This window comes from Anguilla rostrata, chromosome 2, assembly GCF_018555375.3.
Source record: "Anguilla rostrata isolate EN2019 chromosome 2, ASM1855537v3, whole genome shotgun sequence".
NCBI classification, from domain to species: Eukaryota; Metazoa; Chordata; class Actinopteri; order Anguilliformes; family Anguillidae; genus Anguilla; species Anguilla rostrata.
The window spans coordinates 65,731,876-65,749,728 of NC_057934.1; the positions used below are offsets into that span (position 1 = coordinate 65,731,876).

The 17,853-nt window shown below is 45.6% G+C and overlaps 1 protein-coding gene across 2 annotated transcripts; it reads left to right on the forward strand.

The window, feature by feature from the left end:
* Positions 1 to 6,394: 6,394 nt before the first annotated feature.
* nfil3-3 (nuclear factor, interleukin 3 regulated, member 3) lies at positions 6,395 to 11,403 on the forward strand. 2 transcript variants are annotated; one of them, XM_064324049.1, is made up of 2 exons: positions 6,395 to 6,540; positions 8,040 to 11,403. In XM_064324049.1, exon 2 carries the CDS (start codon positions 8,184 to 8,186, stop codon positions 9,384 to 9,386), a length of 1,203 nt encoding a protein of 400 aa, XP_064180119.1. In that variant the 5' UTR covers positions 6,395 to 6,540; positions 8,040 to 8,183; the 3' UTR covers positions 9,387 to 11,403. The 2 variants fall into 2 exon arrangements, with proteins under 2 accessions (XP_064180119.1, XP_064180118.1); XM_064324048.1 differs by lacking the exon at positions 6,395 to 6,540 and adding an exon at positions 6,553 to 6,816.
* The last annotated feature ends 6,450 nt before the right edge of the window (positions 11,404 to 17,853 follow it).

Below are 17,853 nucleotides of genomic sequence, written 5' to 3' on the forward strand. Positions count from 1 at the left end.
AGATGCAAACCCCGCTACCTGACCACAGTGATCAGCAGTGCAGGATGTCAGCATGGTAGGGTACGCACTAGACCAGGGCTGCCCGAGCCAGCTCCTGAAGACCTACCACCCTCTAAGTGCTCACGCCCACTCTAATCTGGCACACCTGACTCTTCCAATCAGCAGCTCAATGAGATCTCTAGCTCGCAGGAGTCAAACTCCAGTCCTGGAGGGCCGCAGTGTCCGCTGGCTTTTGGGGCGCTCTCAGCACTAGTGGTTCATTTAAGCCATTGATTGGCTGAGGGATCCACACTCCTCATTCTCAAAGTCCTAACTGGCAACTGATTGAAAACAAACCACAGAGACCTGCAGACAGAGAGGCACCCTGGGAATTCAGTTTGACACCCCTGCTCCAGCAGTTGAACGCGGTGTGCTTTCCGAGGGTTGGACTGAAAGCCTACAGGACAGTAGATCTCCAGGAACAGGGTTGGGCAGCCCTGCGCTGGACAGTAAAGATGGGATTATCACACAAAGCTGCTTTGCACACCCACCGTGCGTCTGATTAAGCTATGCGGTGAGTGAACTTAACCCAGTGACGTCCAAGCTAGCCGCAGCCAGAGGGGTGGCTTTAAGCTTGTTATTATTATTATTATTATTCTGCCAGAGGGAGGGTCAGGCTACACGCAGCTAGGTGTCCCCACAATCCAGTGACCCGTCAGCCTTGGCCTGGTGCTGCTGCAGTCCCATCACATCACCCACAGGGCCCTTGACTAGGACTGTATTTTTTTCTCAATGTCACCCGCCACGCCAGGCAAGCAGCAGCCATTCACACTTCTGCCCAGGCCCACTTGGTAGCCCCGTGGCACCCATGTCATTTGACACCCCTGGATTTTGCTGGGGACAGAAATTGAGCAGTAATACCAGTCGACCTTCCTCAGCCCGGTGATCCGGTTCCAACAACGCAACAGGATGCTTAATGACTTTACCAAACATCACCTTTTCCTGGGCTAAGGAAAGAGTGTTAAGTAATGGAAGTCCGAGGCAGCACGAGGTGAAGCCCAGTGGCTGTCCCCAAAAGGGCTCGTCTTATTACTGTCCTCGCTTAACTTCGCTGTTTCAACATGATGCATTTCCTTCCTGCCGAGCCAGTTCCGTAAAAAAAAAACTAAAACCGTCAGTATTAAAATGATAGTTCTTTTTTTTTTTTCTCCAAAACTAACTATCATACAATAGGTTGCAAATGTTTTGCAATCTTACATTTGTTTAATCTCGCTTAATTATATAATGGCCTCTCAGACAGACAAATGCTCTTGGATGCAAACATCAGCTGCTCTCTGAGAGTAATTTTATTGTCAAAGCAGCCATGACACCTCCCCGGGCTCGGCTGTCAGGCTACAGACACACGCTAAGGTGTGTAAAGCAATGAGCGCAGGCACCAGCCTGCGGTGTGTCATGGCCTCGGATTGAATCCAGACTGTGCGAGTTTAGATTGTGGCTGGTGGCTCCACATAGGGCGATGCGGAACTGCTGATTGCGTTGCACCAGGGGATGGGAGGGTTCAGTTAGTTAGGGGGTCCGCATTTCATTGCTATCTAGCGACCCCCACTGGTCAATCAGTCACCCTGTGGACTGCACGTTAAAGCCGTGTATGAATGGTCCTCCTCTGACTCCGCTCTATGCAAGCCAAGCTGTAGTTTGTGGCGTAAGAAGAAGCAGTTGGCCGGTGTTTCAAAGGAGAACCATGAATGACTACACTCTCCCAAATTGGCAGGGGAGTTCACGCATCAACGTGGCGGCAGTTGCAGGCGATTGGCCGTGCCAAACTGGCCTGGGAATTGGACACTCTCAGCCCCACGCTGTGCGCCAAATTTATAAACAGAAACATTAAATCATTAAAAATAACGAGTGCCTGCGTTTGTTCATTCAGCCATAGCTTATAGACCATATGTGCTGGTAAACATGTACATGCACACTGGAATGTTCCTGTGCGTGTGCGTGAACATGCGTGTGCATGTTCGGGCGTGCATGCGTGTAACATGCCCATGTTACATGAGAGCACTTCACATAGGTTCGAGTTTGTCTTGGTCCTCTGGTCCATCTCTTCCCTCTTCTACACTGACCCTTTGACCCTTGGATGTTTGAACATCTCAGGCTTACGATGTTCATCACAGCAAACAGTGCCAGGACAGTGAGCTCAGGGTCCCAGGGTCCACACTGCCATCCTGGCTCAAGGTGGGGTGCGGTGGGTCTCACAGCAGATTACAGAGGGGCAGACCATCGCACACCACCGCATGAAATCATGATGCAACATTTCGAAAGGCTGAAAAGCACACAAAAAAATGACAAAAACAAATTCAGACAAGAGATTCAGCCCTTGGCTTGACGCTGTTAAGTGAGAATTTACTTTGCGTCACCGGCAGGCTTCCCGTTAACAGAAAGGGGAACTTTTCTGAAAGACATTTTTTTTTTTCTTCCTGATTTTGGCTTTGCTTGTAACCAAACCTAGTGACGGACAAACACAAATAACATAGAATGTGCTGAGCACAACCAACCAACTATGTAGCGCAATTGCATAATTCAGCCAGCTGTAAGCAGCATGTCATATTCAAAATGACTGTTTTTTTTTTGTTTTTTTTTTACAAAACTTTCAATTTCAAGTTTCTCAGGGACCTACAGATTAACGCAACACAAAATAATTTATTTGTATTATATGTATTAAGTCTGATAAGCTCAGAATTGTCGCCAAGCTGACTAAGGCCAGAAAAAAAAACTGCACAATGTAATAGACTGTATTTAATCTGGTTCTGCTTAATCCCTTTGACCTGGTGAGGCAATTTTGGTTGCCGTCTTTCAAGCCTTCAAAACTACAGTTTATTAGTCAGGCCAAAAAAACAATATGCTGAGAGCATGTGGGACGGACAGGCCTTCGTTCAGACCTAAGTTATCAAAGTTATTCAGTCCCACTGCCATCTGATTTTCAGTCCAGATCGCCTGCGAGGTCATTTGATTGTGGTTGTACCGGTGTTCACTGGAATGAATCGAATGAGGAAATCTCCCACTAATGCCTGAATGACGTCATACTGGCATTACCATTTCGCGGGACCGGGAATTAAATTTTGCGAAGTGCACGTGCTGCTTGCTAAAGGCTACCAAGCTGGGCTCTGTGGCCACAGCACAGGGAACAGAACGACCAAGAGATTTTTCTGTGGAACAAATGACATCAGTGCATTACGGCTCCTAGCGCAAATGAACGTGGTGGCAATCCGGATGATAAACAACCTATTAGCGTCGGCATGGAAAATGATATGTCAGCAATCAGTCGGGCAGCGAAAGTGTATTATCTTCATGGAGTTTTTGCATGGCGTTGTACTATAGAGTAGCACAACGACAAATCAGCAATTATGGCAACGTGCTCCACAAACTTGTACTAAAGCTCAGGTTGCGAAAGAATGTTTTCGAGGAAAAAGTGTACAGCTCTTTGAGCTTGCACAGATATCCAGGAGGGGGGGATGGGCCCTTTTCATCTTGAACTGTTCTATCTGTACCTGTTGGAGTTCAGCAAATGTGATTGGTCAAAGTCGTCTCCCTGTGTCTGCGTGAAGCGCCCCACGCTTCTCCATTGTAAAATCTGAATCCTTCACGTCTCTGACTATTCAGAGCATCTCTGACTGACCCTCCACCGGAGGTAACCACAGGGAGAAGAAGCAGGCAGGAGTAGGAGGTCTTTGTAGAGACACCCAGCAGCTTTCTTATCCCAGCTCGGAGAGACCAACAGGTGCACCTTGCATACTGAGGTCGCAGTAATCCCCAAACAAAACCACGGAGAAGATGAGACGTCCCAGGCCGGTCGTTAGCCGTGACCCGGTGGTGAGGGTAGGATTTAGGGAGGGCTCGCTGGGCCCATGGAGGTGGGCACCGCGGGGCAAGGTAGGAGAGGTTGTTTGGGAAGGGAGTGCCAAGGATTAAAGATGAGAAAGATTGAGTCACATTATTACCTTTGCTGTGCTCATCCCCAGTTTGGGATTCTATTGTGTACAGATGATGAAGGCCCAAAGCTGGTCATAAGTCTCTCGCTCCTTGTCCCATTGACGCAGAGATTTGGGTTTGAATTAAACCTCCCGTGTCAAACTTTAAGCAGCTGCCCCCTTGCAGAACTTCCACTAAAGGCCTTCTCTGCGACACTGTCCCGAATTCAGACGAAAAACTCGAAAAGTTGACATCTCTCTCTCACACTAACGTTTTGGAGTGAGCTTATGGATCAATATTTTGTTGCCGCACAAATCGTAGAGTTGATATTATCATTTGGAATGCTTCGGAGGCTGTTCTCCGTATTTCATAGCAAATCACATTTCAGCTCACACCGAATAGTCTTAAACATGTCATGTGTCTTCACACTGTCCCATGAAAATAAAATGCAAAGAATGTGTTTGCGTGTGTGTGTGTGCGCGTGTGTGTGTGTATTGCATGCTGTGATACGCACAGTCTGTTCTGTTTTTGTGCGATATTCTCAACTAAAATACAATGGACTGCAACACTGTGGCACTGAAAAATGGAAAATGAATAAATCCAGTTTACTCTCACATAAATTTTTCATAAAGGCTGACATGCACTCCAGTCCAGACTCTGCTGAGTCTAAATTGCCACTTACCATGTCCAGAGAGTATTGACACAAAAAAAAAAAAAAAAAAAAAATGTATGCTTCTTTTCAATTCTGTTTGGAGAATTTGGTGTCCTTGAGAGAATTAGCAAAGGCAAAGGTAGGTGATGTTGAATCAGTTTTTCAGTAAGCCTATCAAATAATTAAAGGGTGGATGAAATTAAAAAAATATATACAAATAAAAAACACCAGGCAACAACAGCCAGGAATGTCTTCCCTTTCCTTCCAAGTTGAAGGGCATTCATCTGTAACTGGACAGATGGTTGTGTGAGTGTACCAACAAGGCCGATATGTTGGCTTATTACAGACAGACACAACTGAAATTTTGAAGCAGAAAAGCAAAAGGGGGGGGAAAAAATCCCTTCCTGACAGAGCTGGCAATAGTTTAAATTTTTTCACTTCGCACGTTCCCAGTACTTTGTTTTTACCAAGAACGTTTAGCAACTCTGGCCAAAGAACGTGAAAAATAAAACTACCGAAAGTCTTACTAAGCATCTCTGTGGGGTTAGCTCATGTGCTGAATTGCAAACATGACTTTTTTCACCCCGGTCCCTTCAACATGTACCAGCGAAGGCGGGGGGGGGGTTGTCTCCATGTGTTGCCAATTTGAACAAATATTCTAAATATTTCCATGATTAACTGCAAAGTACGAGTAGAGCTGGGGAGTTCACTATGATCAGCACTGCTTTTAAACCATTTTCCCAGGGAAAAAATTAACTCAGATGCTACAGGCCATAATTGATGATGTGCAAACTATTTTTTTTTTTTTACTACTTGGCTCACAGTAGCTTTAGAATGGCAAAGTACATTTTGCAATCAATGAATGTTGACAAGCTAAACCAAATTAAGGACCGAGAGTAATGCACAAACTAACACGTCTATACACTGAAGTTGACAGTTATTTTGTCCTATGCATAGTCAACGCAAATATTGAATGACGTATTATCCTCCTTGGTGTGTTTAAACAAGGCAGATAATTGGTCTTCAAACATTGTGACGTATAATAAATTAAGCATTTCGCATGGCAGGGCCCATTTCTTAATTTGAGCTAGTATTTAATTTAATCATGCAGCAAATATGGAATCGGGGAGGAAATAACCAGCGTAATGTGAAGTTTAAAACATAATTAATGAAACTGTTTAATTACTTCACAAGTTTTTATGGTGTGTTCCTGCATTTCAAATCTTAAAAATCTTTCTGCACCACTGACTTTTACTACTTTGTTTTGCGCATCAATTTCCCATTTGGCTGAAAATTAGGGTGAATACGTAGTTTTATTGATCTGATCTCAACAGGTACAGACGGAACGATGTATCATACGTCTGCGTTGCTATAATGTGATAATACAACATCTTCAGACGGCCATGTTGTCAAAATTATGTTAAATTAGTTTTTTTTGTTCTATCATTTGTGTCTTGCCCAGTCCTGGCGTTTACTGAAGCTGAAGAGTTTAATGCATCCCTTGTCAGTAATAGACAGCCACTTATAAAAACAACATTTTTGAAAGCTGGGAACAGTCAAGTATAAATCTATTTTTAATTTTTAAAAATTATTGTGTAGGCGATGGGTTTAATGCAAGTGAACTGAAATCAGCGACCAGGCTTCCCGAGCGTGCGCGGACTGAACAGCAACCCTGCTGGAAACTAAACTGAAATCGGACGTCTAAATTTTAGGAAGAAAATGTGACTAGTCTCTTGAACGATCTAAAAGGGGGGGGAGGGGTCATTTGGATAATCTTCATGAAAAGATTATCCTAATGAAAATAGTTAAGGAAATTGGGTGATCGTGAGTTAGTTGAAGCGGATATCTACAAGCTAGCGGAGCTTTCCCGCGACGGGGTGGACCTTAAACAGAGGGGCGGTCTTAACGCCGGTCGCTTGTTCAGGCCGCGGGGTTCAACTAAGGTAAGGGGGCGTCCTCGGCTGAACTTGTTGGTGAAAGAAACAAATACGAGCTGCGGCATCCACAGCCGAGCAGAAACAAGCGAGACGAGGTGGGAGAACGACTGGCAACCTACTCCGTATCGCATACGTTAACAAGTGTTCTTTTTACTAGGCTACTGGAGCTAGCTGAAATAAAAACGGACAATCGTTTAGTTGTTCTACATAAGTCAGGTGTACACCTTCAGTTAAAGTGTAGTATACGAAAGGAATAAAAAGGACCGAACTATTTCTTCACAGGTAAGACCATCATCTATTTTTTACGGTGTGTAGCCATCACACATATTAAAGAACAACGGCAAACCAAGTCTCCGAATACAGCAGAGAAGTAGAATATTGTGTCAGTATTATGTGCGCTGTGGTGTATTATGTGAATCGGTGCCCTATAAACTGTAGCCTACTGTTGCCGCGTGGTCAAAGTTCTAGCCTTTTGAAACGAGGACAACGTTTGTATTTTGTGCGAGAGGTAAATCTGTCTAAAAAGTAAAAATGCTAACTGTCATTGCAAGCACTTCGTGACTGTTTCAGAATAAAGAAATTCCATGATTTCTCACGGGTGACGTTACAAAGATGTTCGCGGAGCCCAGAATGTTATCCAGCGTATAAATAACAATGCTGGCGATTCGCCCGAGGAATGAATGTAATAGGAGGACAGGATGTTCGAACGGAGCGCCCTTGTGGTAATGTTGCATAACCAGAGAAATGACATTTAGGGCGAGGCTTGAAATACGCGCTGCACCTGATAGTTCAGCCTCTATTTCTGGGAAACTAATGAAAGCGAACAGTGTGTTCAGGACTTACCTAGGCTACAATGTACTGGCGCGGAACGTTGACTGCGTTCTGAAATCAACACATTTTTGCTTTTCAGGACACATGTACGTCAACTGCCTTTTATTGCGAAAAGTGCATCAACTTTGTCTGTTGACAACAGGAAAAGTGTATGTGCGTTGTAGACAGGAAGCATTGCTTCGGTTAAGGATATAAAAATGTAGACGGTACAGATTATTTTCAATATGTCGGCTTCGACTATTTAATAAACACAATAGCCTACATTGTTGAGTAGCGTATGTTCTTACTCTGTTATTATCGATTTTACGATTCCATCGCCCGAAAATATAAACCTTTTGCGTGATTTCATTATCATAAGTCAATTTCAGTTCTAGGTCAATGGTTGGTCTAGACTGAAAGCGAAATTTTCCACAATGACCACGGCCACCACAAAAAACTGAAGCCGATTTCCCTGCGCATTTCAGTAGTTAGTCCTTAATAAAACAGAAGACATTATCAGATTCAGTCATCGGTTCGAATGGAATTATTGCATTAAGTCCATATACGTACAACATGTAGTTACACAGGAAAGATGTAACTGGTTACGTAACACTGTGTTGTAACAGGTCTTACATAACATATACACAAATTCCCCTCACTTAATATTTCCCGCACTTCTCTCTCTGTACCGCTAGGTGGAGCTGTTGCTGCATGGAAGATCACTCCGAAGTCCGGGGCCCCAATCCGTAACTTCGTTCTCAACGTTGTTTTCTAGCGCTCATACCTCGTTCAAAAAAAAATCGAGAAATAATACGCAAGCCAGCAGGTCCCTAAGACCGATGAGCAGAGCTGTGAAGGTTCTGGAGGAGAACGCCGAAGAAATGACCGGCCAAAGTGACGCGGTGCTGCAGGAGCTGGTGCCGTCCGGCGTCAGGGAGCTGGAGGCGGAGTTGTCAGACGGAGCGCTGTCCTTCACGGACGAGACGGTGTCCATCCTGACGTCGAGCAGCCTGCTGGCGCGCTCGCTGCTGGGCCGCTCGTCAGGGCTCAAGCGCAAGGAGGGCGGCGGCGGCGGCGACGGCGGCAGCAGCCCCAGCAGCGCCCTGCGGCGCAAGCGCGAGTTCATCCCCGACGAGAAGAAGGACGACGGCTACTGGGACAAGCGCAAGAAGAACAACGAGGCGGCCAAGCGCTCGCGGGAGAAGCGGCGGGTCAACGACATGGTGCTGGAGAACCGCGTGATGGCGCTGCTGGAGGAGAACGCCCGGCTGCGCGCCGAGCTGCTGGCGCTCAAGTTCCGCTTCGGCCTGGTGAAGGACCCGTCCGACCCGCCCGCGCCGGCCCACCCCGCCGCGCCCTGCGCCGCCCCGCCCCCCACGCCGCGCTACTATCTCCCCCGAGCCGACGGGGCCCACCCCGGCTCCGCCGCCGGCCCCCTGCCCGCCCCCCCCGCCCCGGGCTGCCTGTACGGGGGCCGGGGCGTGGCCAGAGAGCACGCGGGCAGCGTGTCGGAGGACTCGGGCTTCTCCACGCCCGGCGGCTCCAGCGTGGGCAGCCCCGTGTTCTTCGACGACCGGCTGAGCGAGCACGGCAAGCTGTCGCCCCGCGGCGGCGGCGAGGAGCCCGGGTACGAGCCGCACCCCTGCCCCGCCGGCCCGGACCCCGCCGAGAGCATGAGGAGCCTGCCCCACAAGCTGCGCTTCAAGACGCCGGGGGGCGGCGACGCCGGCGGCGGCGACGGGGGGGAGAGCCGGCGCAGCCCCGCCCAGCCGGGCCGGGACGCCGCCAGGGGCCACGCCCCGTTCGTGGGGGCCGAGGGCCCGTGCGCCTGGCAGCAGCAGCAGCAGCAGCAGTACCCGCGCCCCGAGCAGCACTGCTACCCCCAGCCCGCCGCGTACGCCCTGCCTCCCCAGCAGGGCGGCGCTGACTCGCAGTACCACGCGGAGAACAGCGTGCTCAAGTCTCAGCTCAGCTCCCTCAGCGAGGAGGTGGCCCAGCTCAAGAAGCTCTTCTCCCAGCAGCTGCTCTCCAAGATGAGCTGAAGGCCGCAGGCGGGACGGGGAGACCCTTTACCTCTTGTACGCACGGAAAGGACCCGAGATGGACGCTGGGCCTTTCGGCAGCCTGTCCACTCCGCAGTAAACTGAGAGACAGTCGGGAGGAGCAGGAGCGCAGCGGGGACGTCCGCGGGTCACTTTTTACTGTGCCGCCTCTCCACGTGACCGAAAAGATATCATAGCCTCTCTCTGATATCAAGATATCATAACCTCTCTCTGATATCAAGATATCATAACCTCTCTCTGATATCAAGATATCATAACCTCTCTCTGATATCAAGATATCATAACCTCTCTGACGTCACGAGCTGATATTACTTTCGACGAGTTCCACTTTGTTATATCAGGGGTGTCTTCGCTCTGCTTTAGGGAAACGGTCACATGTAATTATTGGGCTGCGCTGGGATACAGCAGGATCAATGCGTTTCTTCGGCCTCTGCCTCAGACAGGGCACAGCTCTCCAGATGTACAGTGTATGTCCTCAATAGCAAGGCACCGCTCTGCTGACACACTGCACTGGTCCCTCTATCCCCCTGCCCTCTGTCAGACACTGTGAGGACCTGAAACACACACACACACCTCTGCCCTCGGGATGTCCACACCTCACACACACACACACACACACAAACACATACACACACAGACACACACAAGGCTTCCTATTAACTGTACGCTGTCTACTTTCGGGTCAAACAGAAGGTCAAACTGTACAAACCGCACTTGCGAGGGCTTTCTCTCGATGCATAAGCTACCTGCCTCAAGTAGTAATGGACTTATCCCAGCTAACTTTGTAAGACAATATTGTATCTACAGTGTTGTACAGTATTGTGCAATATACAATTCTTCTCATTTTTTTAAAGCAAGATCTGTATTGTATTCCTGTTCTCCTCATCTGTGTGTTTACTGTGAGGTGGCAAAGCATGATGGGAGTCATTTCAGTGATGTCACTTCCCTGTACATAGGCCTTCAGACATATCAGGTACTACTATACTGTATACACTCACAGTTTACACCAGCTAAAAAAAGACATAGGGGTGTTAGTATGGTTGTGTGTTACCTCCTCTGGCAATAACCTGGGTGCCGATGAGGCAGCGAGCTGCTTCTTGTGCTGTTGAATAAAGGGCCAAAAAAGGTTCGAATAGGTTTGACCCCATTTCTGCCTGTCCGAACCCTAGCCGCAAACGTTCCACTCCCTTTTTGCTAGATTAAGTGGAACGGGCTTCAGTAACCATTTGGAAGTATGCAGGTAGTCCAGACACCACCAGCACTGTTACACGGTATCGCGATCACGCATTCCCCCTCACACACAATGTGGAACGATCAAAAATGGACTGGAAAGCCGTTTGACCACATCTGCGCACTTATACAACACCAGGCACTTACTTATACAACAGCAAGCACAAAGTAGGTCACCCCGATTAAGAGCATTTCCCAGGCAAAGAGAATGGAAATGGTAGTAGCACAGGAGTATGAGCTTAACACGGGGGTGTGGGGGGGGCTGGTACAGCGAACTGCTGTAGCTACAGTGTCCAGTTACAATCAATTCCTCCTGAACACAGGGCAGCCACCATTACTGTAGAATCAGCAACACAAATCCACATCTCTCTTCCCTTCAGGTATTTCCAAATAGTGTGGAGTTCATTGTCGCGAACGCCATCTAAATTGCTGTTCCACGCCATACTGTACAAACTACTGAACATGCAGGATTACTTTGCAACACTGAAAACCTCCTGCTGTCTGTGACACACCACCGTGACATAACACTATGTAATCTGCTGCTTCATACCGCTGTTTTTTTGTTCAACACAGCGTTGTTCTGCAGTAACTTGTATTTTCATGTTTATGTACGCAACCGTTGTTACAGTACAATGCTGAAAAAAACATTGTTTATTTAACGGACATTTTAAATATCATAACATTTTGATTATGCAACTGTCTTGCAAAATAATATGCAATAGGTTTTATTCACTTGTTAATAAATGTTTCCCTTTTTTTTGGAAAATGCTGTATTTCTGGTTTTGATTTAAACCAGTCCTGCTTGGAATAAAAAAGTGACTCGTGCATTCAGGTCACATGATGCCCTCATCGCAAGCCACAGATGTGGGAATTCCCATTCAAAATGGCAACCTTCAGTTTAAGCAGAGCAATAGAATCTGATTGGCTAGCCTGTTCATTACACTGAGGCTTATGGGTAAACTCATCACAAATGTTCATACACCCAGTGGGGAGCAATCCTATATGGAACCTTCTGGCACATACAGTAAAACACTGATGCCATGATGGCAGCTGATTTTTAAAAACATGGCCTCATGCCTAAAATTGATCATTTAAGTTACTTTTATTGTAGCGCATGTTACTGATACTGATATTACGCGAGCTTGCTTCAGCAATGACCGCTCACAGCAAAGCATAAGTGTTAAGTCAATTCTGACAGAGTTTATATGAGTCTGCTGCTCTATTAGAGTAAAATACTCTATCAGGGGTGATGTTACACTGACCATTGTCCAGTACATTAGCTGTAATTCAGCATTTTGTTTTCCCTTGAAAGATAATATGATAATAACTGACGGTTACTCAGGGAGTTTACAAGCTAACTGCAATTACACTTAACTGGGTAGCTACCATTTTTTAGCCATTTGTTTCTGTGAAGTGCTGCTTCACAAAGCATCATGGTTACGCATTAGCTGGGACTACACAGTGCCTCCATACAGCTGGCTGGAAACACTACCAATGGCAAAAACATAGAGCGAATAACCTCACACAAGTCCTACAGATTAACCCGTCTAAACCTGTAGAGACGTTGCCGTTGAGATTCTCAAATTTTCTACATTTTCGGCACATTGAGGGCCACAAAAATATGGGTCTGTTGAGGTCTGTTGTATCAGGTTGAGCTGCAGTGGATATCTAGAAAAACACATCAAATCTCAGTGAAACGCTCAATGGATAGATAGAATTTTTGGGTGAACTGCCCCTTTAAGACACAGATTCCAGCCTTTGAGTAGCACAGACTATATGAGCTGTGCATTCACAACTGAAAACGGCCTACCTATTAACCTCACTGTGGCTGACTATCTGTAAGCTCAATTCTGAAGCTGATGTCATGTTATACAAAAGATTATAGCCCCAATTAATTTTAGGCAAGATTATCAAAATTTAAAAAATGTGCCATATCATACCATGTTATCAGTGAATTTATATCAGTGTCTCTGCACTGGATGGCACTTCAAGTAAACCATTTATTAGGGATGATTAACGCGATTAATGCACATAAAAAAGAGAAATATTCAAAAAAAAAAAAACAATTGAGATTTCACTTCCGTTTTTGTTTCAGGCTGTAAGGAGCGGTCATTGTTCTTTCGCAGCGTACACGCCTTCGCAGACGTAGCGCCTGCGTGACTCAGCGAGCGCAGGCGGGGCCGACGTGTCCGGACAGCCGCGTGTGGGACGCGCGGAGGGCTACAGGCCTGTACAGACATCAGAAACACCCCCCCCCCCCGCGCGCCCCGGCCCCGGCCCCCACCGAGGGGCAGGCCCGGCGTGAGCAGACACAGCTCCTCCAGCTAGCCACCGCCCTGTGCTGCTGCTCCTGCTGCAGCAGCGCCGCCAGGACACGTGAGCAGGGCCTGGACGGAGTCTTTACGGTCTACAGCTGAGAAAGAAAGAGCGCAGCCTGGATGTGACCAACGTTTTCTCCTGAACTCTGACTCACAATTAAGGGCGTGTGTTCATTTTTCTTTCAAACTCAGATACTTAGGAAAGTATATTTCCATTGAAAGGACTTGTTTGAAGCATACAGTATCACAGATTACATCATACTACATAACTCTTCAGAGCGCGTCAGGTTACCTAACCCGGCAGAAAGAACCCAATTCAAATGCTGGCAAGTGCAAAATAAGGGTGGGCTGGTTCACTGTTGAGCTCTCCACTCTGTGTGAGTCACGAACCTATAATCAGAGAGGGAAGAGGGATAGAGAAAAATAGTAAGAGAGAGAGAGAGAGAGAGAAAGAGAAATATCCAGATGTATTCCTTACCTATTGTATTTGTTGTATTATACATGTCTATACCTCAATATCCACATTTGCAATAGGTACACAGTTCAAGTTCACAGGAGATAAACTGCACCAATTATACATAGCCACGTATGCACATGCAAACAACGAAATAATTAATATTCTTCCAAATACACAATTAAACATTCACATGCACTAACATATTTGCAAATAAAAAATCACAATAACAAATACATGCATATGCTACTAGGTACACTAATACACTGCCAAGTACAAGTATTAATTTTTGTATTTCTTCCATTTCTAATTGAATCAGTCATTTAAACAAAAAAAGAAACACTTGCATTTTTAAGTGAAATGTTCAGTGAATCCATGGATTAATTGTATTTTAGCATTAACCATACATTAACATTAACCAACATTGGCCCACACCAACAATTTTAACAACTGTTGAACATTTAGGTTTCCTTTTTTCAATCAAATTCTAATTGATCCTCCTGAGACGTTCTATTTTTTAACTTTGCTATAACTACACGCCAGTAGGGGGCAGCAACGATCACGAATCATTTGGAGTTGTAAAAAAAATGACGACTTCGTAGCTTCGTAGTGCCAGTCACGCTGACGAGTTTATGCAGGAAAGACAACGCGTGGGCTACATTCCCTACAACTACTGTTGATGAAGCACTCCGAAATTCGCACGAAACGTGTTCATTTCCTCAAGCTTTTACGCATTTGATGTTTCAAATGTACCACAGAAGTTGTGTGTGGTCAGACTCCCTTCCTGGCTGCATGACTAAGCAGGGTGATTAGCATAGTGTGCAGGCACACATATCACCAAGAATAATGAATGGTTTTGTTTTAATTATCTGCTTAATTAGTTAGATTAATTTGATATCAAACCATGTTCGCCAGGATCCTCGGGGTACAACACACATTAAATCATAAGATAACAACGCAACAAGGCAGAAGAGGGATGAGCCCTAAGGCAAACTATGAAAAACAGGCAGTAATTCCCATGCAAATGTAGACCAGGAAATGGCATCCCTTTGTCACCCTCAGTCCGTCTCTTTAGAGCACACCTTGCTCCATATTGTGAGTGACTGAGGTCATCACTGCCTCAGTGCAGTGCTCTGGTAGTAGCAGGGCAGTTTGGTTCAGAAACAGGAGCCCTCAGTGGGGAGATGGAATGAAGACTTGCCGGGAGTTACATCTGCCCCGTTGACAGGGGTTGTGTATAAGACAAGCACATATCAGCCCTTTGTCACCCCCCAGCTCCCCACATCCCCCAACTCTCCCCCTTCTCTTCTGCAGAGGAGAAAGCCTGTTGCTAGGCAGGAAGTACGGCTGTTGCCATGGGAACCCTTGCAGACGCAGCTGGGAGGGATGGGGTTGAAGGGGGGAAAGTACGGGTAGGGAAAAAAAGGGGGGGATGGGGGCAGCAAGTTCAAGGCCAGCATTTTAGCTCTGTTCCCTTCATCAGCCAGGGAACAAAGAGGGAAAGAAGGGGGGACAGAGAAAGAGAGAGAGAGAGAGAGATGATCCTAATCATGGGTGTTGAGCTTTTCTCCATTTTTATTTTCCAATTCCTCCAATTGCAATGCCATTGCAAGGACATCTAGCCACAAACAAAGAGTGTATTACCCAATGTGGAAAGAATGCAGGTGACTCATTTGATCCCACACCACGCTGAAACTAAATTCCCATGTTGAGCATTCCATACGTTTACCATCCTAGTTTTCTGTCAAGACCAGTTAAGTAAAACCCGAGACAAAAAGACACATGCACACACTCACGCATGCACACACTCACGCATGCACACACACACACACAAAACTGTATCAATCTAAATACAAAACAACCCAGAGGAATAACTGCAGCATAATTCACACCCTAAAAGCCTTAGCTGGCTAAGGTGACAGGGTAAAACCTTTTTTGAAAACCCCATCCCCCCAACAATTCTAATGGCTGGGAAGACAGGTGTGTGGGTAAGCATGAAGGTGTGACATGTTAACGTGTGGACACACTAACACACCCCCCCTCCCCCTCCAAGCCCCACCCAGGACTGAACACCTGAGAGACTGGGTACCTGCTTGTGTCCTCAAGTGTGGAAGAACAAAGAAAGATCCATCCACTTGCTGTGACCAACCTCTAGGAACTCCGCGGCACCTGTTCCCGGAAGAAAAAAGCTGCCCTGGTCACTTTACATCCTCTGAAATTGTGCACTTGTTTCGTCTTGTGTCCCTGGTCTGCCAATAGTTCCAACTGCCAGCTCTGTCTGTCCTCACTCTGAAAGTGTATGTTTTTCAAGTCACAAGGATCAAGCAAGAAGGCAACACCTATTCAACACCTAACCCAAGATCCATCTGCAAAATCTCATACTTGCTGTACTGCAAATGGTAAAAATAATTTCTGGAAAACAATTTGATAGGAAACCAGGAAGATACCAGGCAAATGAAATAACATTTCCATTACATGTAGATATTTGTTGGTTAAAAAATAAAAAATAAATTTTAAAAAAAACTGTGAAAGTTGCTTAATAACATGTTTTACTACATAATTACTTAAATTAATTCATGTTGTAGTCCCTTTTCTTGTATTAGTCATAAATCTTCTGGTCTACATTACACATTGTGAGTAACTGGTGTATTGGACATGCTGCTGCGCTGCATAATTCGAATCATAACCACTTTCCAAGTTAATTGATAACCAGCATAAATGCCCCCTTGATGTTTTAATGCGGAACCCCCTGCTGTAACTGAAGACAGTGAAGACAGCACTGTCATCTACACAGGTAATCCATCTGCAAATGGAAAAAAAAACACACACACACACACACACAAATAAACCTGGAGCCCTTTGGTTTACCTACCACTGTGGCTTTCATCATTCACTCAGTGAAATCACGAGGCCTCGAACATCTATTTATTTACACACATGGATACGTTACATTTATTTCCAGTACACGCAACAAAATGATATTTGCTCTAAAAAAAAAAAAGGAACCGCGATCAGTGCCACAGAGACAGCCACAGGCCAAATTTACAGACGCAGTTTGTTTTCACAAAGAAACTTGCAGCGTCAAGAGGACATTAGCACAGTTTGAGTTGTGTTACAAGAAGGAGAATAAATTATACTAAACTGTAAAACAATAAATGCTTTCAAAATCTTTTAATCCACAGCAAGCTTCCAATAATGGACGGAGTGTAGCACAGTGGGTAAGGAACTGGGCTTGTAACCGAAAGGTCGCAGGTTCGATTCCTGGGTAAGGACACTGCCGTTGTACCCTTGAGCAAGGTACTTAACCTGCATTGCTTCAGTATATATCCAGCTGTTTAAATGGATACAATGTAAAATGCTATGTAAAAGTTGTGTAAGTCGCTCTGGATAAGAGCGTCTGCTAAATGCCTGTAATGTAATGTAATGTAACAAAATTGTTGCAGGCACCTAACTCATTTCAAACTGCAAATAAAATGTAACGCTCTGTTGAAGCCCTGACCGATCCCTGATACTCTCACTTTTACCACAAATTATATAATAATATTAATTATCCAACTGATTACAGTAAACACATCAAACGGCAATCACTTGTATCACAAATGCGTCTTTATGAGACAATATCTCATTAGCCAGTGTGCCAAAATATTTGAAAGCAATATAGCAATATAACATGCACTTTGTCTTCCATTTTATAAGCTTATTACTGCTGCTGTATTTGGTAAACAGTGACAAAGCATTACGGTTTCCTTTGAGTTTACTGGATTCCTAAGAAGCTCTTTGTAACTTCCTTCCGAAGTATGGCTCCAGTTCTGCATTTGCACTTCTTGTTTTTACATAATACACAAGACGCTTGTAAAGGTTCTGAGAACGGGAGTTAGTCAGGTTACAAACAATGCTGTGTGGGCCATGGACTTGGTCTGGAGACCAGGAAGGGGGTGGCGAATTACAGTTTTGGGTGTGACACTGCTGTTGTGCAATTAGGCGAAGTACTGTTACAAGAATAGAAATCCAACAAATTAAATAATATGTGAAAATGCAATCATGTGTAAAGGACGTTAGATTAGCAAATAAACTTCTGACCAATGTATTAACGGCTGAGAACTTGGCGCGCCACTCCAAACATTGCGCAATAAACAGAAAGACTAACTGGATTTCTGCATGTCACATATTTTTTCAAACATTATTTAAAAACACAATAAATTTGGCATTCCAACCCACTTGCCGTTGGCATCCTTCACTGAATCGTACTGCGTAGGCTAACCACCCACTTCATGCTGAGCGCTATTGATACACTTCCACACAATAGCACATAAAATCATACTTTCTTTAGAATATCGTCAGTTGTTGGCATGTTTCTAAAAACGTCTCGCTCGCTCTCTCCCTACCTCTCTTTCTCTCTCTCTCTCTCTGCCCTACATCTGAGCTGGCCAGGCGTTATGCTGAT

Bases quoted from the DNA above. Each gene is read 5' to 3' on its own strand.
- nfil3-3 (XM_064324049.1), top strand. From the start codon at position 8,184: ATGAGCAGAGCTGTGAAGGTTCTGGAGGAGAACGCCGAAGAAATGACC.